This window comes from Ranitomeya imitator, chromosome 1 (genome assembly GCF_032444005.1).
Source record: "Ranitomeya imitator isolate aRanImi1 chromosome 1, aRanImi1.pri, whole genome shotgun sequence".
NCBI classification, from domain to species: domain Eukaryota; kingdom Metazoa; phylum Chordata; class Amphibia; order Anura; family Dendrobatidae; genus Ranitomeya; species Ranitomeya imitator.
Genome location: NC_091282.1, coordinates 516,192,225 through 516,214,744, shown reverse-complemented (window position 1 = coordinate 516,214,744; position 22,520 = coordinate 516,192,225). Strand labels below are relative to the sequence as shown.

General features: G+C 40.5%; 1 protein-coding gene across 1 annotated transcript in view; it reads left to right on the top strand.

Moving 5' to 3' along the window:
* PLPPR1 (phospholipid phosphatase related 1) overlaps positions 1-22,520 on the top strand; it is a 343,057-nt gene that overhangs the window by 241,344 nt on the left and 79,193 nt on the right. Inside the window, exons 3-4 of the mRNA XM_069766600.1 lie at positions 11,631-11,819; positions 16,598-16,730. Of these exons, the coding sequence (XP_069622701.1) occupies positions 11,631-11,819; positions 16,598-16,730 (322 nt within the window). The remainder of the gene's footprint in view (positions 1-11,630; positions 11,820-16,597; positions 16,731-22,520) is intronic.

Sequence of the window (22,520 nt, the reverse complement as noted above, 5' to 3'; positions counted from 1 at the left end):
TGAGTAGTGTTCTGCCAATGGGAAAACAGAACTGGCATTCGGTGGGATGATCCCTGCTCCTTGCCGTACCGGCTAGCAGACTATGGTTCTCGCTGACCCTATGCGTCTCCATACCTCAGATACAGCTGTTTCAGTTAATGACTGTTTCAACATACATATAAAAAATGACAATCTTTATCACTTTTTTTTATATAGTCCTAAAAAAATCCCTGACTTTGCGAAAAGACACTTAGAATTTATGCTTTTTTAAGAAGTCAAAAAATAAAATATTGATCTGCTTTAGATTTCTATTGTGTTCATTCATTTTACATATTGTTAGTTGGCAAAAAAAATGAATAGTTCAATTTTTCAAAACATTCTTACTATTTTACTTTTTTTTAACATTGGATACTGCATTATTGCAGTCTTTTGGAAAACAGACGATTGACAATGTAAAGATGCCAACTGCGACACTCCTAGCCAAAGGGTTAAATAGGATATTTAAATCTAGTCTAAAAGTGGATTTAAAACAGAGGTGAAGCTATTTGTACTTGTTCCCTGCTTCAACTCCATTCCTGATTATGACTTTAAATGCTAATCCAAAAATAAAAACAAAATATGCATGTGTGTAAAGATCATACAGATAAACCTTGGCATTACTTGTTCAAGCTTTATGTAAAATGCAAAGCTTGGCTTTTCCCTTTAGATTTTAACTGTTTTGATGTTTTTGTTTCCTCATTTTTGGCTACAAGTGCATCTAACTTCTTGTGGAATAATGGCACACAACAATGTCAAGTTAAGTATCCCGCGGGGAGTAATAGGTGCCAGTATGATTTGTGTTACTCATAATTTTTCACGATGCTAACAAAGTTTGTAGTTTATTCAGGGAGCATAAAAAAAACATAAAAATGTCTTGTTCAGTGACTCTTCACCTGAGGCCAAGACTCCACTTTCTCACCACACACCAGAGAAAATGCCACCTAATTATTTTAATTACAATCAAATGCTTTCACTCTGAATATTGGCAGTCTGTGGCGCACATCTGAATGTCAGCTTACAGGCAGATGATATTCCTGCTTGTGATCATTGTGTAACGTGAAGTGAGGAGGCAGATGTGGGTGAGGTACTCAACTCTTGTGCTCTGGCATGTTACATGAAGGTGAGGCTCCTGGTTGGGTGTGTGAACTAGTGCTATGAGAGCTGTGAAGAACTGCACCTCACAGCCCCGCCTGACATCACTAATCTGTCGGATGTCACGCTGTACGGTCTCCCCACTTTCACCAAAGTTATGTTCCACAGCCTCTCGGGATACGTCATGTCAGCTTTGAACGGTAGTACACAGACAACCCCTGTCCACACTGGCACAGGAAGAATGGATAGTGAGAGTGGGAGGCCTCCATGACCACCAGCGTGACACAACACTCACTCTCTCACAACCCTGACAGGATGAGTGGCCCCTTTCACTTGCACCAGTGAAACAGAGCCTTGTCAGCCCAATAGGACTGCAACCATTTCCTCGTTAAATATAAGCTTAGTCCGATAACAGAGTTATAGTGATTATATCAGGCCAAAAACGAGCCCCTGTAGCATGTGACATTACACAGATAAAAGAGTAGCCAAAATTAATTAGATATTCATTCTCCTTAACCCTCCATCACATACAACTGATCTGACAGGCGCTTCTCTTTTACTTTCATTTCTCCTTCCTCACCAGATTGTGAGGAAACCCCCTCCCGCCAGGTAGTCTCCTGTCTCTTGAAGGTCTGTGAAACCTGATATCACAGTTGGATTTCAGAGCTTCAGGGGAGAGGATATAGCTGCACAGATCTCTCAGGCTCATTGTATGTGAATACGTCACATTCAGTAAGGTTGGTATTTTATGTTTTTATTCATCACAATAGTTTATTTAGCTTGTTTTATGAATGTATAGCACAAAATGTGAGGATATTTCATAGAAATAAGGGAGATTTTATAAAAGAAAGTGTGCTGCTCAGGCATATACAGTAGTTCCCTAACATATTCCTTCTCTTGCTTCAGATTATCTGCTGAAATGGAGAGGAAAATGTACAATTTATCCAAACAACTTGATGTTGAGGAAGTAACAAACATGCTGTTAGATGATAGAGACCTCACACTGAATGAGGATTTAGGAGAGGAAAGTGAGATTGATTCTCATGATGAGGTGGAAGAATGTGTCCTGGATTCTGAAACAGAGCAAGATGGTGACAGTGGTGAGGATGAAGAAGTTGGATCATATTATATTGGAAAAGATAAAAATACTAAATGGAACAAGAAGCCATTCCAGAAAAAACGTAGGGAACCTTTAAACATTATTACTCACCTTCCTGCAGTAATAGGAACTGCATGTAATGCAAAAACTGCAGTTGAATGCTGGAACAGTATATTTACAGATGACATTCTGGACTCTATTGTCACATATACCAACCAATATATAGACATTATAAAGGACAAGTACATCTGCAACAGAACCATCAAGCCCACAAATGAAATAGAACTGCATGCTTTTTTTGGATTACTGTACCTTGCAGGAGCTTATAGGGCAAATAGACAAAGTTTGGAGGAACTTTGGGGTAAAGATGGGGATGGAGTTGAAAAATTTAGCCTTGTTATCTCCATAAACAGATTCAAGATTTTAATTCGTTGCCTTCGGTTTGACGACAGAACTACCCGAACCGAACGCAAAACACATGACCGACTTGCTCCAATTCGTGATACATTTCAAAGATTTGTTGTAAACTGTAAACAAAGTTATTACCCTGGAGAGAATCTCACTATTGACGAAATGCTCCCTGGTTTTCGTGGTAGATGTGCCTTTCGTCAATATATTCCATCAAAGCCAAACAAATATGGAATAAAAATTTATGCCCTTGTTGATGCCAGTAAGACCTACACTTACAACCTGGAAGTTTATGCAGGAAAACAACCAGAAGGTCCTTACTGTGAGAGCAACAAACCCATTGATGTTGTAAAAAGACTGGCTGAACCCTTATTTGGATCGGGTCGCAATCTTACAGCTGACAATTGGTTTACAAGTTGTGATCTGATTGATTATCTGAAAATTCAGAAGCTGTCATATGTGGGAACTGTAAGAAAAAACAAAAGGGAATTGCCGCCACAGTTTGTAAGTGTGAAAGAGAGACAACAGTACAGCAGTATGTTTGCATTCCATAATGGAAAGGCTTTAGTTTCCTATGTACCACATGCCAAAAAAATCGTACTTCTTCTATCAACACTTCATGATGATGCTGCCATCGATCCTGGGACTGGGGCAGAAAAAAAACCGGAGATAATTACATTTTACAATGCCACCAAAGGGGGTGTGGATACAGCAGATCAGATGTGCTCCACTTTCAACATCAGCAGAAACATCAAACGCTGGCCAATGGTCATATTTTTTGCTATGTTGAATTTGGGTGGTATAAATTCACAAGTAATTTATCTTGAAAACAAGCTTGAACCACTCCGTAGACGATTGTATCTGAAAAAATTGGCCCATGAACTAGTACTTGGAGAGCTACGCAGGAGAAGCGTGAAAACAATCGGTATCCCCTCTCGCCTTCAAGTTCAGCTCAAAAGGTTCCGCCCAGAAGATGATGGTGAAAAGTCACCATCTGCACCACCTCACAAAAGAAGGAGATGCACCACCTGCCAAACGGAAAGCGGAACCAGAAGGCTTTCAAATTATGAATGTCTCAAATGTCATAAATCAATTTGCCTGACACATGCAAAAATGGTGTGTAATTCTTGCTATTTGCTCTGCAAGTGTGACTTTTCTGGGGAAACCTCAGCATCTACTTCTGATTGAATATGTTTTTAATAGTACTTAAGGTACCTTAAAATTAAGTTTGTGTTCAAAAATTTTCTTTGTACATTTTTTTGAGAGAGTCGAACTGGGGACTATTTGGCGGGAGTTTTGAAAAGTTTGTATTTCATAGTTATTAGTTTTATGTTAAGTAAATGTTTTTTTTTGCAACTGATTATGTGTAGTCTCTTTTATTACATCCCTATGAAGGTCACTGATCACTTTTAGAGCACTGAAATTGCAAAGATTAGATATTATAGGTATTTTTCCAGCAGGCGCCTGACAGGCACATTGTATGTGAACTCGTTAGTCCGAATATTGTATGTGACGGAGGGTTAAGGGCATACTAAACAAAAACACTATACGGTATATCGTATACATATACGGTGGCCAAATATGCAAATACAGGTGGTAGAACAATAAGTATAAGCAGATGATGCAATAGTCAGTTACCAGGTGGATGTTAGGTCTTGGTGCTGCACAGTCACATGGTGGTGTGTGATTCAAGAAGTTTCTGGTTTCTTCCAACACGATACATGGAGTGACCTTCATTAGAAGGCCACAGTGGGCCACAGCCTCGCATGAGCAATTAACCCCTCGGTCGGTCTGTCCCTTTCCTGCGCCAGTATGGTTCTAGTTTCCCTCACTTTTTTGTCTGGTAGCTGAAAGTTCAAAACCTATGATGGATCATAACTTCTCAATGGATGGGCATAGGGCAGCGGTTTTGATACCATCTGATCCGTCCGGTACCCCATTATGCTTGGAGACCAAGCAAGACTTCACTACCTGACTTCTACTAGTCATTCTATGTGTCACCCCACCCCTGGTGCTAAAACAAGTTGAGACCCCGGTGGGCATTCGTCCCGTTCATGAGACCTCAAAAATGTAACCAGTATATAGCTAGGATGTATGATAATTTCATAGCTCCCCTTAATCTGGGGGGAGTTTTTCCACTTGGAGCTAATGAAGCTGAGCCACCTGCTAAGCCAGGTGTTCTGTCTCAGCTTCACGTTTTAAAGGATACCTATAATCTCAGACCCGCTATGATAGTCGACTGGCATAAAATTATTTCCCCCAATATTTTTCACAGGGGAGCTATCCCGTTGCAGGTCTCATGCCACTACTGACTTTGGTTAGCCAGGACCAGTTGTTGAAGGCTTAAATGAGGGAGTACAGCAGTTGAAAATAAACTTTTACTGAACAATAATTTTGTTGAATTATGCACAGCAAGAAGCGGGTACACGACTTTATGAATGTTTCCTTCACCATATGGAGCATCTTCACACACTGTCTATATTCCATTATCTTTATCTTGCTTGTTCTTTATCGCCACTGTGTCACTCTACTTAACCACAACCCAGCTCAGCACTGCAGTCCAGTTAGTGAGATAATCTCACAATCATCTGTCACAGTCTCTTCTCACGCTAGGGATACCGATGTCACGCGGCTCTGCTGACTGACCACATCTTACATCTGCTTTTCACGCACATTGGACCCTATATGAAGTCCTGACAGGAAACTGTCTATGTCCCTTCACCTTAGCCCTCCCACTCTGGGTTAGTTTTAATTATTCACTCTTCTCCCTACAGTCATGCAAAGCACAATACCAACACTATAAACGAATGTCACAGTTCACATTGCACAATACAAAAATATGCATCTTTTTCAAGGGTGAACGTGGGTAGTATCTCCTAACAATTGTTTCAGATGTAATAAGTGCAGCAGGCATTTTACATGTGTGCTTAAAGGAATTTTCCCACAAACAAAAGTTAATTTAATCAACAGATCTTGGAATAATAATAACTTCCGCAGTTGGACGTATTTCAATAAAATGTTCCTGTGCTGAGATAATCTTATAAATGTGCCCCTGCTATTCACTGTGTAGTGGCTGCGTCTGACCATGCAGGAACATGCGCAGAGATGAAAAAAAAGAGTATACAGACATTACAACATGGGATCGCAGCAGATGCAGAGCAGGAGCAGAGCCTCAGATGTGGAGCAGGAGCAGAGCTGCAGATGCAGAGCAGGAGCAGAGCTGCAGGTGCAGAGCAGGAGCAGAGCCTCAGATGTGGAGCAGGAGCAGAGCTGCAGGCTCAGAGCAGGAGCAGAGCTGCAGGTGCAGAGCAGGAGCAGAGCTGCAGGAGCAGAGCTGCAGATGCAGAGCAGGAGCAGAGCTGCAGGTGCAGAGCAGAAGCAGACAGGACTAGATTCACCCAAGTACTTACAATGTAGGAGAAAGTGAACACCAAGGACACTAACGTTGTGCAGAGACAACAGAATAAAGATAGGTGCTGGTTCAGATAAGGCGAGTATAAGGAGTAGGAAAAAGGAAAGAAACAGCAGGATAGGGAAAGATCCAGATTGGGATACAAAAAGCTTCAGGGATATGACTTAGTTCAGATAAGAACAGACACTGGAACAAGTTCAGCATACAGGATTTAGGCCTGGGTATACAGCCCCCAGGGTGACGTAAATGAGACAGGTAAGATACAGGATTCATGCCTGGAAATGCAGCCCCCAGTGTAGAGGAAACCAGACAGTTAAGATACAGGTACAGACCTGGGTATACAGCTCGCATAGTGGTGGAAACGAAACAGGTGCAGACCTGTATATACAGCCCCCAGGGTGAAAGAAACAAGAGCAGAAACAGGGCAGGACCTGGCAACTTAGCAGTTGAACACAGGCTGAGAGAGAGTGTCACTCAGGCATCATCCCATTGGTGGAGATGCCTTAAGTACCAGGTGTCTCTTGGCAATAGGCTGGGACACATTAGAAATGCGCACTCTGTGTCTTTAAGAATCAGGAAGACACGTGCAGCTGCTCTAAGCATATGGCCCAGAAGAATGCACACAGCAAGCAGAGGACACACGTAGCTTATAGCATACAGCAGGCAGAGATCTGAACTCAATGCATGGCCCGGAGTGGTGAGTAAGTCAGTATATCAGCATGGTGGGCGATGGGATGCCATACAGTGATGCCGACTGGGAGAATGCGGATCCAATTAAATGTACGTTTACCTTGGCTGAAGTGGTTGAATTACATAGAAAGGAAGTGCTGCTTGTGGTAATGTGGGGGGCGGAGCCTCGTGTGGTAATGTGTGGGGGCGGAGCCTCATATGGTAATGTGTGGGGACAGAGCCTCGTGTGGTAATGTGTGGGGACGCAGCCTCGTGTGATAATGTGTGGGGATGGAGCCTCATGTGGTAATGTGTGGGGACAGAGCCTCGTGTGGTAATGTGTGGGGATGCAGCCTCATGTGGTAATGTGTGAGGATGAAGCCTCGTGTGGTAATGTGTGGGGACGCAGCCTCGTGTGGTAATGTGTGGGGATGGAGCCTCGTGTGGTAATGTGTGAGGATGCAGCCTCGTGTGGTAATGTGTGAGGGCGGAGCCTCATATGGTAATGTGTGGGGACAGAGCCTTGTGTGGTCATGTGTGGGGACAGAGCCTCATGTGGTAATGTGTGGGGACGCAGCCTTGTGTGGTAATATGTGAGGACGGAGCCTCGTGTGGCAATGTGTGGGGACGCAGCCTCGTGTGGTAATGTGTGAGTTCAGGGATCTGCGCTAGCGGGATTGGCTAACGCGATCTCTTTTGGGACATTGTGTTAGCGCAGTCCGTAGCGCTATGTGCTAAACGGACTGCCCTAATGGAATGTTACCCTAGCCTTAGGCTGTCTTTTCAGCGAAGTATGGGTGGATATGGCTGTGCTTCTTGCAAAAGCCAGATCCTCTGGTTTATTAGCTAGACTTGTAGTTTCTCACTAAGTTGGGGCCGGTACCCTTACTGCGACTTGGTCCATCCACATCTGGATGCGGGCCCCACAGGTGGCTCCTGCACTTCCCATGTCCCTGAGACCTTTTCTTGCTTCCTGGGAGCTTCTTGATTTCTTTCTCCCTTCAGCCTGTCAGGAGCTGCAGACCCCCATGTCTGCTCAGTTTCACTTCCTTTCTCTAATGAAGACACAAAAGAGAATAGTAAAACCAAAAACACACAGTTTGAAAAAAATTTTTTGCAGTAATCCGCAAGTGCTAGTAAAAGATGTAAATAACAGGGTATTTGGTTGATACGTTTTTTGCAAAAAATGTATACTAAGCTGCTCTACCAATCTTCACGGTATACCCATATCAGAGCAGTCCTAACAAATGTATGCAATCCCTATCTGATGTATTTAAAAACCTGATCATCTGTATATTACCTGTGTGAACAGGGTTCAGAGAGGAAAAATCCATGTGTGCATACAGGGTAGAACAGCTTTTGTGCAGATAGCCCAAGAGGAGTGGTGGAACTCCCCAGTCTTGTAGACACAAGAGAACAATTATGGAAACAGGAACACATGGGCTACTTGCACAGTGAACAAGTCTGTAAGAACATGTTCACACACCACCAAGAAACCTGAAGACACAAAAGAGAATAGTAAAACCAAAAACACTCAGTTTGAAAAAAAATTTTTGCAGTAATCCGCAAGTGCTAGTAAAATATGTAAATAACAGGGTATTTGGTTGATACGTTTTTTGCAAAAAATGTATACTAAGCTGCTCTACCAATCTTCACGGTATACCCATATCAGAGCAGTCCTAACTAATGTATGCAATCCCTATCTGATGTATTTAAAAACCTGATCATCTGTATATTACCTGTGTGAACAGGGTTCAGAGCGGAAAAATCCATGTGTGCATACAGGGTAGAACAGCTTTTGTGCTGATAGCCCAAGAGGAGTGGTGGAACTCCCCAGTCTTGTAGACACAAGAGAACAATTATGGAAACCGGAACACATGGGCTACTTGCACAGTGAACAAGTCTGTATGATCATGTTCACACACCACCAAGAAACCTGAAGACACAAAAGAGAATAGTAAAACCAAAAACACTCAGTTTGAAAAAAAATTTTTGCAGTAATCCGCAAGTGCTAGTAAAAGATGTAAATAACAGGGTATTTGGTTGATACGTTTTTTGCAAAAAATGTATACTAAGCTGCTCTACCAATCTTCACGGTATACCCATATCAGAGCAGTCCTAACTAATGTATGCAATCCCTATCTGATGTATTTAAAAACCTGATCATCTGTATATTACCTGTGTGAACAGGGTTCAGAGAGGAAAAATCCATGTGTGCATACAGGGTAGAACAGCTTTTGTGCAGATAGCCCAAGAGGAGTGGTGGAACTCCCCAGTCTTGTAGACACAAGAGAACAATTATGGAAACAGGAACACATGGGCTACTTGCACAGCGAACAAGTCTGTAAGAACATGTTCACACACCACCAAGAAACCTGAAGACACAAAAGAGAATAGTAAAACCAAAAACACTCAGTTTGAAAAATTTTTTTTGCAGTAATCCACAAGTGCTAGTAAAAGATGTAAATAACAGGGTATTTGGTTGATACGTTTTTTGCAAAAAATGTATACTAAGCTGCTCTACCAATCTTCACGGTATACCCATATCAGAGCAGTCCTAACTAATGTATGCAATCCCTATCTGATGTATTTAAAAACCTGATCATCTGTAAATTACCTGTGTGAACAGGGTTCAGAGAGGAAAAATCCATGTGTGCATACAGGGTAGAACAGCTTTTGTGCAGATAGCCCAAGAGGAGTGGTGGAACTCCCCAGTCTTGTAGACACAAGAGAACAATTATGGAAACAGGAACACATGGGCTACTTGCACAGTGAACAAGTCTGTAAGAACATGTTCACACACCACCAAGAAACCTGAAGACACAAAAGAGAATAGTAAAACCAAAAACACTCAGTTTGAAAAAATTTTTTTGCAGTAATCCGCAAGTGCTAGTAAAAGATGTAAATAACAGGGTATTTGGTTGATACGTTTTTTGCAAAAAATGTATACTAAGCTGCTCTACCAATCTTCACGGTATACCCATATCAGAGCAGTCCTAACTAATGTATGCAATCCCTATCTGATGTATTTAAAAACCTGATCATCTGTATATTACCTGTGTGAACAGGGTTCAGAGAGGAAAAATCCATGTGTGCATACAGGGTAGAACAGCTTTTGTGCAGATAGCCCAAGAGGAGTGGTGGAACTCCCCAGTCTTGTAGACACAAGAGAACAATTATGGAAACAGGAACACATGGGCTACTTGCACAGTGAACAAGTCTGTAAGAACATGTTCACACACCACCAAGAAACCTGAAGACACAAAAGAGAATAGTAAAACCAAAAACACTCAGTTTGAAAAAATTTTTTTGCAGTAATCCGCAAGTGCTAGTAAAAGATGTAAATAACAGGGTATTTGGTTGATACGTTTTTTGCAAAAAATGTATACTAAGCTGCTCTACCAATCTTCACGGTATACCCATATCAGAGCAGTCCTAACTAATGTATGCAATCCCTATCTGATGTATTTAAAAACCTGATCATCTGTATATTACCTGTGTGAACAGGGTTCAGAGAGGAAAAATCCATGTGTGCATACAGGGTAGAACAGCTTTTGTGCAGATAGCCCAAGAGGAGTGGTGGAACTCCCCAGTCTTGTAGACACAAGAGAACAATTATGGAAACAGGAACACATGGGCTACTTGCACAGCGAACAAGTCTGTAAGAACATGTTCACACACCACCAAGAAACCTGAAGACACAAAAGAGAATAGTAAAACCAAAAACACTCAGTTTGAAAAAAATTTTTTGCAGTAATCCGCAAGTGCTAGTAAAAGATGTAAATAACAGGGTATTTGGTTGATACGTTTTTTGCAAAAAATGTATACTAAGCTGCTCTACCAATCTTCACGGTATACCCATATCAGAGCAGTCCTAACTAATGTATGCAATCCCTATCTGATGTATTTAAAAATAAATTTTTTTCAAACTGAGTGTTTTTGGTTTTACTATTCTCTTTTGTGTCTTCAGGTTTCTTGGTGGTGTGTGAACATGTTCTTACAGACTTGTTCACTGTGCAAGTAGCCCATGTGTTCCTGTTTCCTTTCTCTAATCTCTACTTTCCCTCCGAATTAGCTCCTCCCCTACTCTACCTCCTCCACCACTCCCCAACACCCAATGCTATCCAGCCTGGGATGAGGCCCCGACTAAACTGGTGTGTTGGATGTGAGTGTTAGAGTCCTGGGTAGTGCTCCCTCCTTACCTGAGTGGCATACCACATCTCTGGGTGAGGTGCAGTATCTCTGTGGCGACTGGACCCTAGAGGCGCCACAGTTGCACCATAAATACTAAGAATAATTACTCTAGAATATTGAAACTGCATTACTGACATTGAAAATGAAAAAAACCCTATGTAATGTAAATATGAAATACTAATCTGCAAAGTTGCTATAAAAAATTACAGTAAAAAAGAAGGTACTTAGCGCATTGAAGGGCCAATATATGTGAGCCCAACTGCCAACGTCAAGGCGTCCTTCATTGTTGGGTCCCTGTCCTGATATGTCACCTCTCCTACTACATCATGATTGGATGATGATTAGATTGGAGCTGTGACCCCTGTGACACTATACAAGTTCCCACATCAGATCCTGCTATGTGGTGCGAAAGTGTTTTATATAACATAATGTAACATAGATGTTGCCCTCAGCTGCATTGATCCGTCTCATTATCGACAGGAATATGCCCTTTGATAAACTATCTGCTTGAGGCACATATCCTTCTGTGATCAGACTTCGATCAGACACATTCATTAAGTGGGCTTGCCAATAGGCTTATGTATCAGACAATGGCTGGCATGTATCAGCACTGCAACATAACAGCAATAGTTATGAGAAGAATTCTGCGGTGATGGGGACATTCTTGTTTAGTGAGGATTATTCTAAAAACGAGGACTTTTGGTTCTTGGATTTTAACCTAATATGCTTTACTTTCAGCTCGTCATCATGGCTGGCACCGTTCTGCTCGCATACTACTTTGAATGCACAGATACCTTTCAAGTGCATATTCAAGGCTTCTTCTGCCAAGATGGAAATCTCATGAAACCATACCCAGGGACGGAGGATGAAAGTTTCATTTCCCCTTTGGTGCTGTATTGCGTGCTGGCAGCAGCGCCAACAGCTATTGTAAGTAATTCAGACGCTAAGCATTCTTAATTCTTTAAGTGCCATGTTTAGTTACTGGGTAGTTGCTGTAAAAATATATGCAAATTTATATACGCCATGATATAACATGTATAACAAGATGTTAAGGATGCTTAATTTGGAGTCAGATTAAGCAATTTTTACAAAATAGTCCAGTTCATTGCATGGGTCAAGGAGATTTTATTCAATACTGTGTAGTCATAATATAGAATATATATGTATCTTAAGTATGTAGATATATGTATATATATATTAATTATTATTAGTGTCTTCCTGGGGGAATAGAAGCTGTGACAACGTCATTGCTTGTACTATATACAGTGGGGAAAAAAAGTATTTAGTCAACCACCAATTGTGCAAGTTCTCCCACTTAAAAAGATGAGAGAGGTCTGTAATTGACATCATAGGTAGACCACAACTATGAGAGTCAAAATGAGAAAACAAATCCAGAAAATCACCTTTAGTCACTGACTAACTATTTTTTTCTCCACTGTACTGCAGCACTGTGATTATTGTAGTGAAGTGTAAAATCCCCTCCTTTGAAGCCATGATCACAAGTAGACAGGTAGACCAACATGACAGACATTGGGGCCTTCAGTAGGCCCTACGGTTGCCGTGATAATTTCATTGGAAGCCCACAATAAAGTTGCCGGTGGATTATTGGGCATCGGAATGGTAGAAGCAAAATCTTCCCCCATTTCCAACTTCTTGAATGCCAATGTCACAATATACAGTGGCATCTAAGAGGTTAATCTTCTGCGATTGAAGCTCGCTCCTTTTCCTACTCCATATTTGCTGTATACACATTTGCCACAAAGGTATGATGCTAGGCGTAAGTTGGAAAGGTGTTGGGTGCCCCCCCGCATTCACCAGGATCTGGTGTTGGACCTGATTTTTCAGTATCTATTTTAAAGTTGAACCAGATAAATAAATATGGCTAAGTATTCCATAAAAGCCATAATGCCAGTGTGAACAGAGCTTTAACCTTAAGAAGTATTGTGTTTATATTCAAGAGCCTCAGCAAGCAGAGATCTATTAAAGGTAATTTGTCAGTGTGATCCCCCCCTCAAACTCTTGGCATGGACGGACATGTAGGGCTTTGAAACAAAAAAAACAACAATCTGTACCTTTGCTTCAGCAATCCATTGCTCCTTTTCCGAAAAACAATGTTTAAATTGATGTGCAGATAAGGCCAAGGTTCTCTGGGTGTGATTGGAGCACTTCCCGAGCCTCTGCCTGCCTGACGCTATTCCCTGCTTGACTGTCAGCTCACTAGCCTAAACCTAACCTAACCTAAGGCGGCAACAGGTGGTAACCAGTCCCACCCAGAAAGCATCAGCTTTGTTTGCATATGGAATAAATCAACAGAATTCTATCTAGGTGTATGAAACTAACATATTTCTGTTAAAACATATATGTATATATATATATATATATATATATATATATATATATATATATATATATATATATATATATATATATATACAGCTCTGGTAAAAATTAAGAGACCACCACATCAAAACCCTGTCATGGCCAGGCCAATCTCCAGACCTGAACCCTACTGAAAACCTCTGGAGTGTAATCAAGAGGATGATGGATAGTCACAAGCAATCAAACAAAGAAGAACTGCTTACATTTTTGCACCATAAGCAATGTGAAAGACTGGTGGAAAGCATGACGAGACGCATGAAAGCTGTGATTAAAAATCATGGTTATTCCACAAAATATTGATTTCTGAACTCTTCCTGAGTTAATACATTAGTATTGTTGTTTCTAAATGATTATGAACTTGTTTTCTTTGCATTATTCGAGGTCTGAAAGCACTGGAGTTATTTTAAATTTTGACCATTTTTCTTTGTGAGAAAAAAATACAAAATTTATTGCTTGGAATTTCAGAGACATGTTGTCAGAAGTTTATAGAATAAATGAACAATTTACATTTTACTCAAAAATATACATATAAAGCGAAAAATCAGACAAACTGAACATTTTGCAGTGGTCTCTTATAATATACTGTATAAAATGTCTACTCTTATACCTAAATATTTAATGAGGATTATGACTCTGCAGTAAATAATTAGAGCATTCAAACAGGTTCAGCCACACTGGTTCTGATTTTAAGATCTAGGCTGAGCGCAGCATGAAAATACAAGGATGGATGACCAATTATCTCAAATATATCGCTTATTGTATAGTGCACTAATTACTACTATACAATCTCCTTCCTCACAGAGTGGGCTAATAAAAAGGATCAGTTTGTCGTAGTTGGCAAAAGTAGGTCACATTTAGCTATTCTCTTTGGTCAAATGTTATTTTTTGGAAAGCTGTCGGGGTTTTGTTTAAATTCTGGAGGCTTTGATAAATAAATAAACTCCATCTTCAGTGATGTGAATATTCACCGAACTCGAGACACGTCCAATTAGAGATTTTTTGACAGCTCTCCATACAATTATATATATAATTATATGGGGAAAAGCTACAATTATAGATCAGTTGCTCTTTCCAGCTCTTCAAATGGTTTTCCAGGCTTAAGATATTCAAGACCTAGTCTCAGAATAGATCAAGGATATGGTCTCCGACACCCTGGACCCCCACAGATCAGCTCTACTGACGACCGAATGCAGAGTCAAACAGCACAAGTCCATTCACTTTGTAGTGGCTCTTCATGGTTATTGCAGCTCAACTCCTACTCACGTCAACATTATTCCGTTTACCGTTTACTGAAACCACTGACCGATTCAGGTGTCTAGTGTTGGACCCCAATCTGATATTACGGACCTATCCTAAAGACATGTCATAAATATAGTAAGACTGGAAAGCTCCTTTTAAAGGGGTATTTACTACTTTTATATTGCTCACCAGTTCTTCAGATTGGTCATCAATACAAGATCGGTGGTGATCCAGCACCCGGCATTCGAGCTGATGAGCTGTTCTCAGTTTCAGTGACCACCATTACTAAACAGTGAGCAAAGATGAACATTACAGTTCCAATAGAACGGAACAGGTGCGTATCTGCAGGACCCGAAAGTGACCACAAGCGTACGAAGCTCTGGTCTCCGGAAATGTGCACTGTTCCGACTGCCGCGGCTTGTGATAAAGGTTGATTGGTGGGGGTGATGAGTGTCAGACCCACACCATTTTATATCAATGACCTTTTCCAAGGATAGCTCATCAAATAATCAATCTAAATGTAGTGGCCAACCCTTTTAGTTTAGGAAAATGCTGACACATGGTTCTGTACATGTTTTCTATCAAGCTGCTTTTGAGCTCAGCCTGTACGCTCAGGTCCCAGGTAGGGATGAGCAGAGAAGCAGTTTACTGCAAAACCTGCTCTTTCATGTCTGGCTAGTTTTTGAGTCTGTAGGAAGGGCCCGCCAAAAAAACAAAAGGGAAGTCTCCAATAAGGTCCGTATTTGGACTGCATTTCCGGGACTGACTGCGGGTGTCCTGAACCAAAAATGTAGCCTTGCATCTCTCTAGACCTTTTATGCAGTGTGAACCCGGGATAAGTAGAAACAATGAGAGTAAGATTTTGGTGCTAGAATGGGGCACTTTCACGACAGCTAAGACCTGTATTTTCAGCTTTTGCACTAGGGTTCAGTTTTGAATACGAAAATCCAAATATCCATTTTTCAATGCAAAAAAGTAACAACAATGCTTACAGAAATTGGCGAAAACAAGCACGCTATCTCAATTACCGGGAGCATAGCCAATGTACTCTGTTCTGTTTGGCTGATACATTATTTTAGATATATCTATTTTAGCAGGCAGCATGCAAAGTAATTTATTAGATTAATAATGTTGTTAATAATCAAGTCTCTTTCCACAGAAATGAATTGAGTGTGGATAAATAATAGAAATTCATCATGGCTCTGCTTTTTTTTGTGTGTTTTATAGACTTAAAAAATCTTGGTTAAAAAATGACACCTCTTCATGAATCAGGAGCACAGGACGAGTGGCATACACCTCTGTGTTTTCCACGCCACAGGTCTTTCTCCAGTGCACCCCCCCGCAATACCTACTCCAGTCCAAAGTCTCAAGTTGCACCGAAATTATGCAACTTTTCAAAGCTTTTTATGCCTGAATCCCTTTGTAAAACATTGATGGATCAGTCCCAATGAATGTGAATCGTTAACAGATTCAATGTTTATCAAAGTGGATTGCAATTGCATTCCATTTCCGGCGTCCCACCCCACCCTCACTTACATTATATAGCCAAAACCACACATTTCTAATTGAATTGTGATTTTTTTTTTAAGAAAAAAGAGAGGTGATGGAATAGTCATTTTCTTTCCTTTTGAATCCATTTCTGTATTTGGCTAAAAAGAAATTGGATCAAAACTGCACCATAAAGTGCATGTGTGATTCCAGCCATAAACCATTTAATGAGTAGACTGCTCTAGTGGAAAGATACTGGGTATCTGGTAAAGGAAGTTCAGTGAAGAGTGTTGTCTGTTTCTGTTGCCCCTACCACTATCTGTATACATATAGAGATGTTTGATAGGCTAAGGAAGCTAATGGTTTCTGTAAGTGAATTTGTGGAAAACCTGCTTTCTCTGCATATATCCTTTCTGAATTCCATGGGCTCATTGTTGCCATTTCTTTGTTCTCGTGGCAATAAAGTAAAAACCAAAGAGTCCATCCTTTACTGTATTATATGCATTGTATCTTTGATGAAATAATTGCAGTAGTTACATCGTTTTGTATCCAATATATTTTGTATCTAATATATTTATATTTGATTATATCACTTTTAGATATTTATTGGTGAAGTAGCGACTTACTTTATAAAGTCTACGAGAGAAAACCTGATTACACAAGAAAAGATGATTCTGACTGGAGAATGCTGTTATTTGAACCCCCTAATCCGACGAATCATAAGATTTATAGGTAAGGTGTATTATTTTATATAGTATCAATATTTTATGCTTTTCTCAACAGACTCCATACAAGCAGATTTGATCCGGTTGTGTTTGGTTTATGTGATAACCGATTAAGACTGTATAGATGCTATTAGAAGTAATATTTTTATAGATGATCAAATTGATTTGATGTGATTCAAATTTGAGTTGAAATTTATGAAATGTTAACAATTTGCAATTCAATTTGCACAAATTGCTATCAAAATGCTCACTACCATGTTACACATTGCAGAAGATTAAATCATCAAAAAGGATGACATGAACCTGAAGCGTGAGGGAGCCAGATTCACCATATCACATGGTAGAGTGCAGCTAATTAGGAGGTACAGTTATAGCGTGAACAAAAGTTTGTTAGCGCTCACAGCTCAACAATAAAGATAGCAAGACAAATCCCTAAAACATTGAACAAATACTCAAAACACGTATGGATTGAATAAAACCTGTAGTGAAGAAGATGATTGCAGTAATCTGTAAAAAAGAGATTAAAATAATAGGGGGAGAGAGATAGGTGAGGCTTCAGCAGCTGTGCCAGTCTCAGTGTAATTGATCAGTGATATAATGTAGCTGGTGTCTGTCCTACTGCACTTGAATTACAATTATACATTTTTCATCATTCTTAATGGACTAGAAAAGTGAAGCAAGACAGTACATTACTTTCTATAGACAAAAATCTGAAATCAGTGTTTACTAAGTTTTTGAGTTACTTCGGCAACCTTTTTTGTAAAGAGGGAAATAATAGGTTTTTAAAAATACAAAATAAAATTCTGTGGACATTTAACTGTGCATGTCTGTTTTTGCTAGTGCAGTTTGACACCCGTACATTCTCCACCTTTATTTTGGCCTGCTGCTGTAGTTTGCTCTTTACCTACATAGTACTTCTTATGTCCTTTTTTGGCAAAGGTTGAAAATATTGTTAAAAGTTAAAGTGTTCTACACAATGCTTGATAAAATAAAAAATGGGCACATGGCAAGAGGACGTGGGAATAGTCTTACTAATCTCTTGTGCTCTTCTTTCAACCTCAAAATGCCCAAACTTAGAGCACGCAGATATATGAGGCCTGTCACAGAAATACCACACTGCCAAATATGTGGCCTCTATTTTTTGGGGCATCTGCAAAATAGTGCTGTATATAACTAGAGTAACAGACAGAAAAAACAGTGGAAAACCGGCCTAAAATGCCCAAACTTGGAGCATGTAGATATATGAGGCCTGTTACGGAAATACAGAAATAACACATTGCCAAATATGTGGCCTGTATTTTTTATTTTTTTCAATGCAAAATAGTGCTGTATATAGGTAGAATAACCACACTGCTTCTTCCTGCTTGTTGGGGTGATATGCCTCCTTCCCCATGTGTGCTGCTATCCTCGCTCTGCATGTCCTCCTGCCAGGTTGGGTCAGTCACTATGTCATCCACCACCTCGTCTTCCACATCCGCACCCTGCTCTTCATCCTGACTTTTTGACAATTGTGTCTCATCATCGTCCACTTCTTGTGACACTTTAACACCATCCCCTTCATGTGACCACGGCTGTTCAAATGTTTGGGCATCATTATATGCGATGTCATCTGGCCTCACTTAAAGTTGACCAGCCGAGAGTCCAGAATCTTTAAAGGGAAAAATGAACAGCTGTTCGGAGTGTCCAAGTGTGGGATCAGTTGTCTCAAGGCACTTGGCATGGTGGGAGGAAGGAGGATCAGTGTGATTAATATCCGATCCACAATCACAGCTACTCAGACTAGACCATGTGGAAGACATGGTGGTGGTGGTGACTAAGTGACTGGAAGCATTATCCGCTATCGAACCAACAACTGTTTCACACTGCTCTGACTTCAATAGTGGTGTGCTGAGGTCCCCTAGAAACTGGGACATGAAGGTCGAGCGTTAACATGTGGGTCTTTGCTGTGGACCACTTTCAGCTTGGCCACGGCCTCGTTCTCTGCATGCACCATCAGCTTCATGTCCACTTGCCCATTTTAAATGGACTACTTAACTATTTCAAAAGCTCAACACAAATGTATTTATTTGAAGCAAAATTATATCTGATCAGCATGCCTTTAAAGCTACAATATTTCCACCAAATACAACAGGCCTCAGCCTGACATAACAGACTATATAATTTATTTTTTTTTTTAAAGAGTGGAACTAGGCTAGCAGACAGAACTATGAAACTTATGCCTGGGAAGCTATGATTTTTCCACCACAGATACACTAGGCCTCAGCCTGCCATAACAGACTGTATAAATGTTTTTTGGTGTTTTGGAGAATTTTTTAAATAAAAAAAAGAGTGGAACAATGCTAGCAGACAGAACTATAAAACTTATGCCTGCGAAGCTACGATTTTTCCACCACAGATACAACAGGTCTCAGCATGACATAAAAGACTTATCAATGTTTTGGGGTTTTTGAAGAATTTAAAAAAAAAAGTGGAACAAGGTTAGCAGACAGAACTATGCAAATTATGCCTGCAAAGCTACAATTTTTCCACCACAGATACAACAGGCCTCAGCATGACATAACAGACTGTGTACATTTTTTTTGGTTTTAGGAGAATTTAAAAAAAGAAAAAGTGGGACAAGGCTTGCAGACAGAACTATGAAACTTATGCCTGCGAAGCTATGATTTTTCATACACAGATACACCAGGCCTCAGCCTGACATAACAGACTGTATAAAACTATTTTTTTTGGGGGGGGAATTTTTGAAAAAAAACAAACAACAAGGCTAGCACACAGAACTATGATACGTATGCCTGCAAAGCTATGATTTTTCCACCACAGATACACCAGCTGTCAGCCTCAGATAACAGACTGATCTAAATGTGGCCTTTATTTTTTGGGGCACAACTAAATTGTGTCAACAAGTTGGCTATGACACAAAAAAATAAATATTTTTTGGCGCACTCACATCTGGTGTCTGGGACAAAAAGAAAAATGGTAGATTTGCACATTCTTAGATTTCAATACCCTAGCTGTAGTAGGCAGCACGAACAAGTAAATAAATGTTAAAATAAGGGGGCTATGTATTGCTTTAGAATAAAAGGAGCAAGTATCAGGTGAAGAAAAAAAAGCCACAGAAAACTGCAGCTAGATATATACTAAATAAGTGGCAGCAGACAGTAATAAAGCTTTTGGCGGTATGCAGTGAGAGATATGTACTCACATACAGTGCCTGCAGGCCTTGCACTGATGTGGGTATAATCTCGGGACCCCCGAATTAGCCCTAAAAAGGACTGTTGGTTTCTCAGGATTTGTGGACTGAACAGTTGCAGACCTACACTAACTATTAAAAGTACAATTCTGACCCTATCTCAGCAGCAGCTCTTCCTACACTCGCTAAGTCCGGTGTGTGGTTCTCTAAAACTTTGAGTACTCAACCAAGATGGTGAGCGACAATGACATCGTAATCAGCATCACCATCAAGCTTCTCTGTTTAATGAAATGCTTGCTACTCACAATTAAAGGTGGATTTGCATTTGGAGCAAGTTGAGATGGAGCAAGAAACTATACTAAGTGTTGCTACTAAACCCAGCCTCATCTCATGTTCCCAATGTGGATAGCGTGATAATGAGGAGGAGGATGAACAAGAGATGATTGCCTGCACAACAGATGGTAGTACCCACACCACCTTCTTCCCGTCTATTCAGCGTGGATGGCCTGCAGACGAAGAGGAGAATCAGGATGTGGAGGAGGACGAGGAGGACAATATGGACAGACGCCCTCTTGGTGGGGACAGGGAAGTCTTGGCTGTTGGTAGTCTGGCACACATGGCCGACTTTATGTTCAGCTACCTTTCACATGACCCTGTCATTGTATACATTTTGGTCAACACTAATTACTGGTTGGTCATCCTTCTAGACCCACACTACAAGGAGAACTTTGCATCTCTCCTTCCTGTGGCGAAGAGGTCTAATAAAATGTTGCAGTAGTAGAAGACCCTAGAAGAATTATTTAAAAAATTCCCATCTGACATTGCTGGCGGCAGAGATTATAGTCCTTGCACAACCAAGGAGTGAAGACTAGGGAGAAACAAACCAGATACAGCAGAGGCAGGGGAACACTCTCAAAGGTTTAAGACAGTTTTCACAGACCCTCCCAGCACCCAGGCCCTGTTGCGTGTGGTACACTGACAAGGAGAGAAAAGTTTTGGAAGATGCTGAAAGAGTAACTCGCCGATCCTACAAGCGTCCTCTGTGATCCCTCTGTGCCTTACAAATATTGGGTATCCAAGCTAGACACATGGTATGAACTGTCCCTCTACACCTTAGAGGTCCTAGCCTGCCTTGCCGCTAGCATTTTGTCAGGTGTTTAGTGCTGCCGGGGATATTATAACTGATAGCCACATCTGCCTGTTAATTGAAAATGGTGACAGGCTGACTCTTATTAAAATGTACAAGGGCTGGATTGGACCAAACGTCTGCACACCACCGGATGACAGCAGCAGAACATAAACTCAAATCCAGTGTTTTTTGTTTTTCTGGTCTATTTGCATACACTCCTTCCCATCCGCACATGGGCATACCCATCATGATTTTGCTTTTTTGTCTTGTTCTCCTCCTGCTCCTCAACCACCATATCAACAGGGTGATCACGCTACCTTCACTATCAATTTTTTCAGGGTTTTTATGATGCCTGCATTAACAGTTTTTAGAGGCCTAACTCGAACATTTATATATATATATATATATATATATATATGTATATATATATATATAATGTATACCCCAAGGGGAAAATGTTTTTCAGCCCGTGCACTTAGTACATGTGCATGACCAGTCTGGGATACCCCCTCGTTAATAATGTTTGAGACCTTCCACTACATCTCTTCAAAGGAGTATTGGAGTGCCTCCTTCTAATTTTTGTCATCCCTTGCACTTAGAGCATACATTTTGCCAGTGTACGAGACCCAATCCTTAGTCATGGAAAAAATGTATTTCTGTGGATCCACCTGCCAGTTGAGGGGGAAAAAAATTAAACCAAAAGAGCCGATGTGTTCTATCAGTATCTCATCCAGTGCCTTGTTCTGGGCTGTCAGGCGGTCATCACATAGGGAGTTTTCACATTGCATACAGGATTTATCAGCCAAGACAGGAGAGTTTGTACAGTAAGTACAGAAGATGCTGGTGTCCTCCATATCAGGCTGGGTAGATGCGAAATGCTCTATTATATTAACCAGCAGAGTTGATGAAATAACAGTCCTTGATGCTGCTACATTAAATGAATTGCTTTTATCAGGACTAATTCAAATAAATTTTATTCTGTTTTAATAATACCGCTCTTATCTGCGATTTGTGTAGGGTGAGGTGTGGCAGTAGGTTTAGCGCATGACAGGCATCTAGTCAGGGATTATTACTTTATAAATTTTAAGCCTTGTTGCAGTGTTGCTGGCAGTGTTACTTTTGTTGCCAAACTGTTTCTTTCTGCCACTTACGAGAAAAATGCATTAACAGCCAATTCAAATCCCTTCTATTTCTACAATAATACTTCTCATATCTTCAATTTGTCAACGGTGAGGTGTGGCAGCAGGAATAGCATATAACAGGCATCTAAACAATAATTATTGCCTTATAAGTTGTAAGCCTTGCTGCTGTTTTTTCCACTCACTCATTGACTGCTTCATGTTTTTTATGGTGTTTTGTACTCATAAATTCATCAAAGCAGACAAAATTAAATGATTTAATGTGTTCATTCACAGTTTCTCTGTAGCATCTGTAAGAGGTAATGGTAGGAGACTTTACACTACTGGAGCTGGAATTAC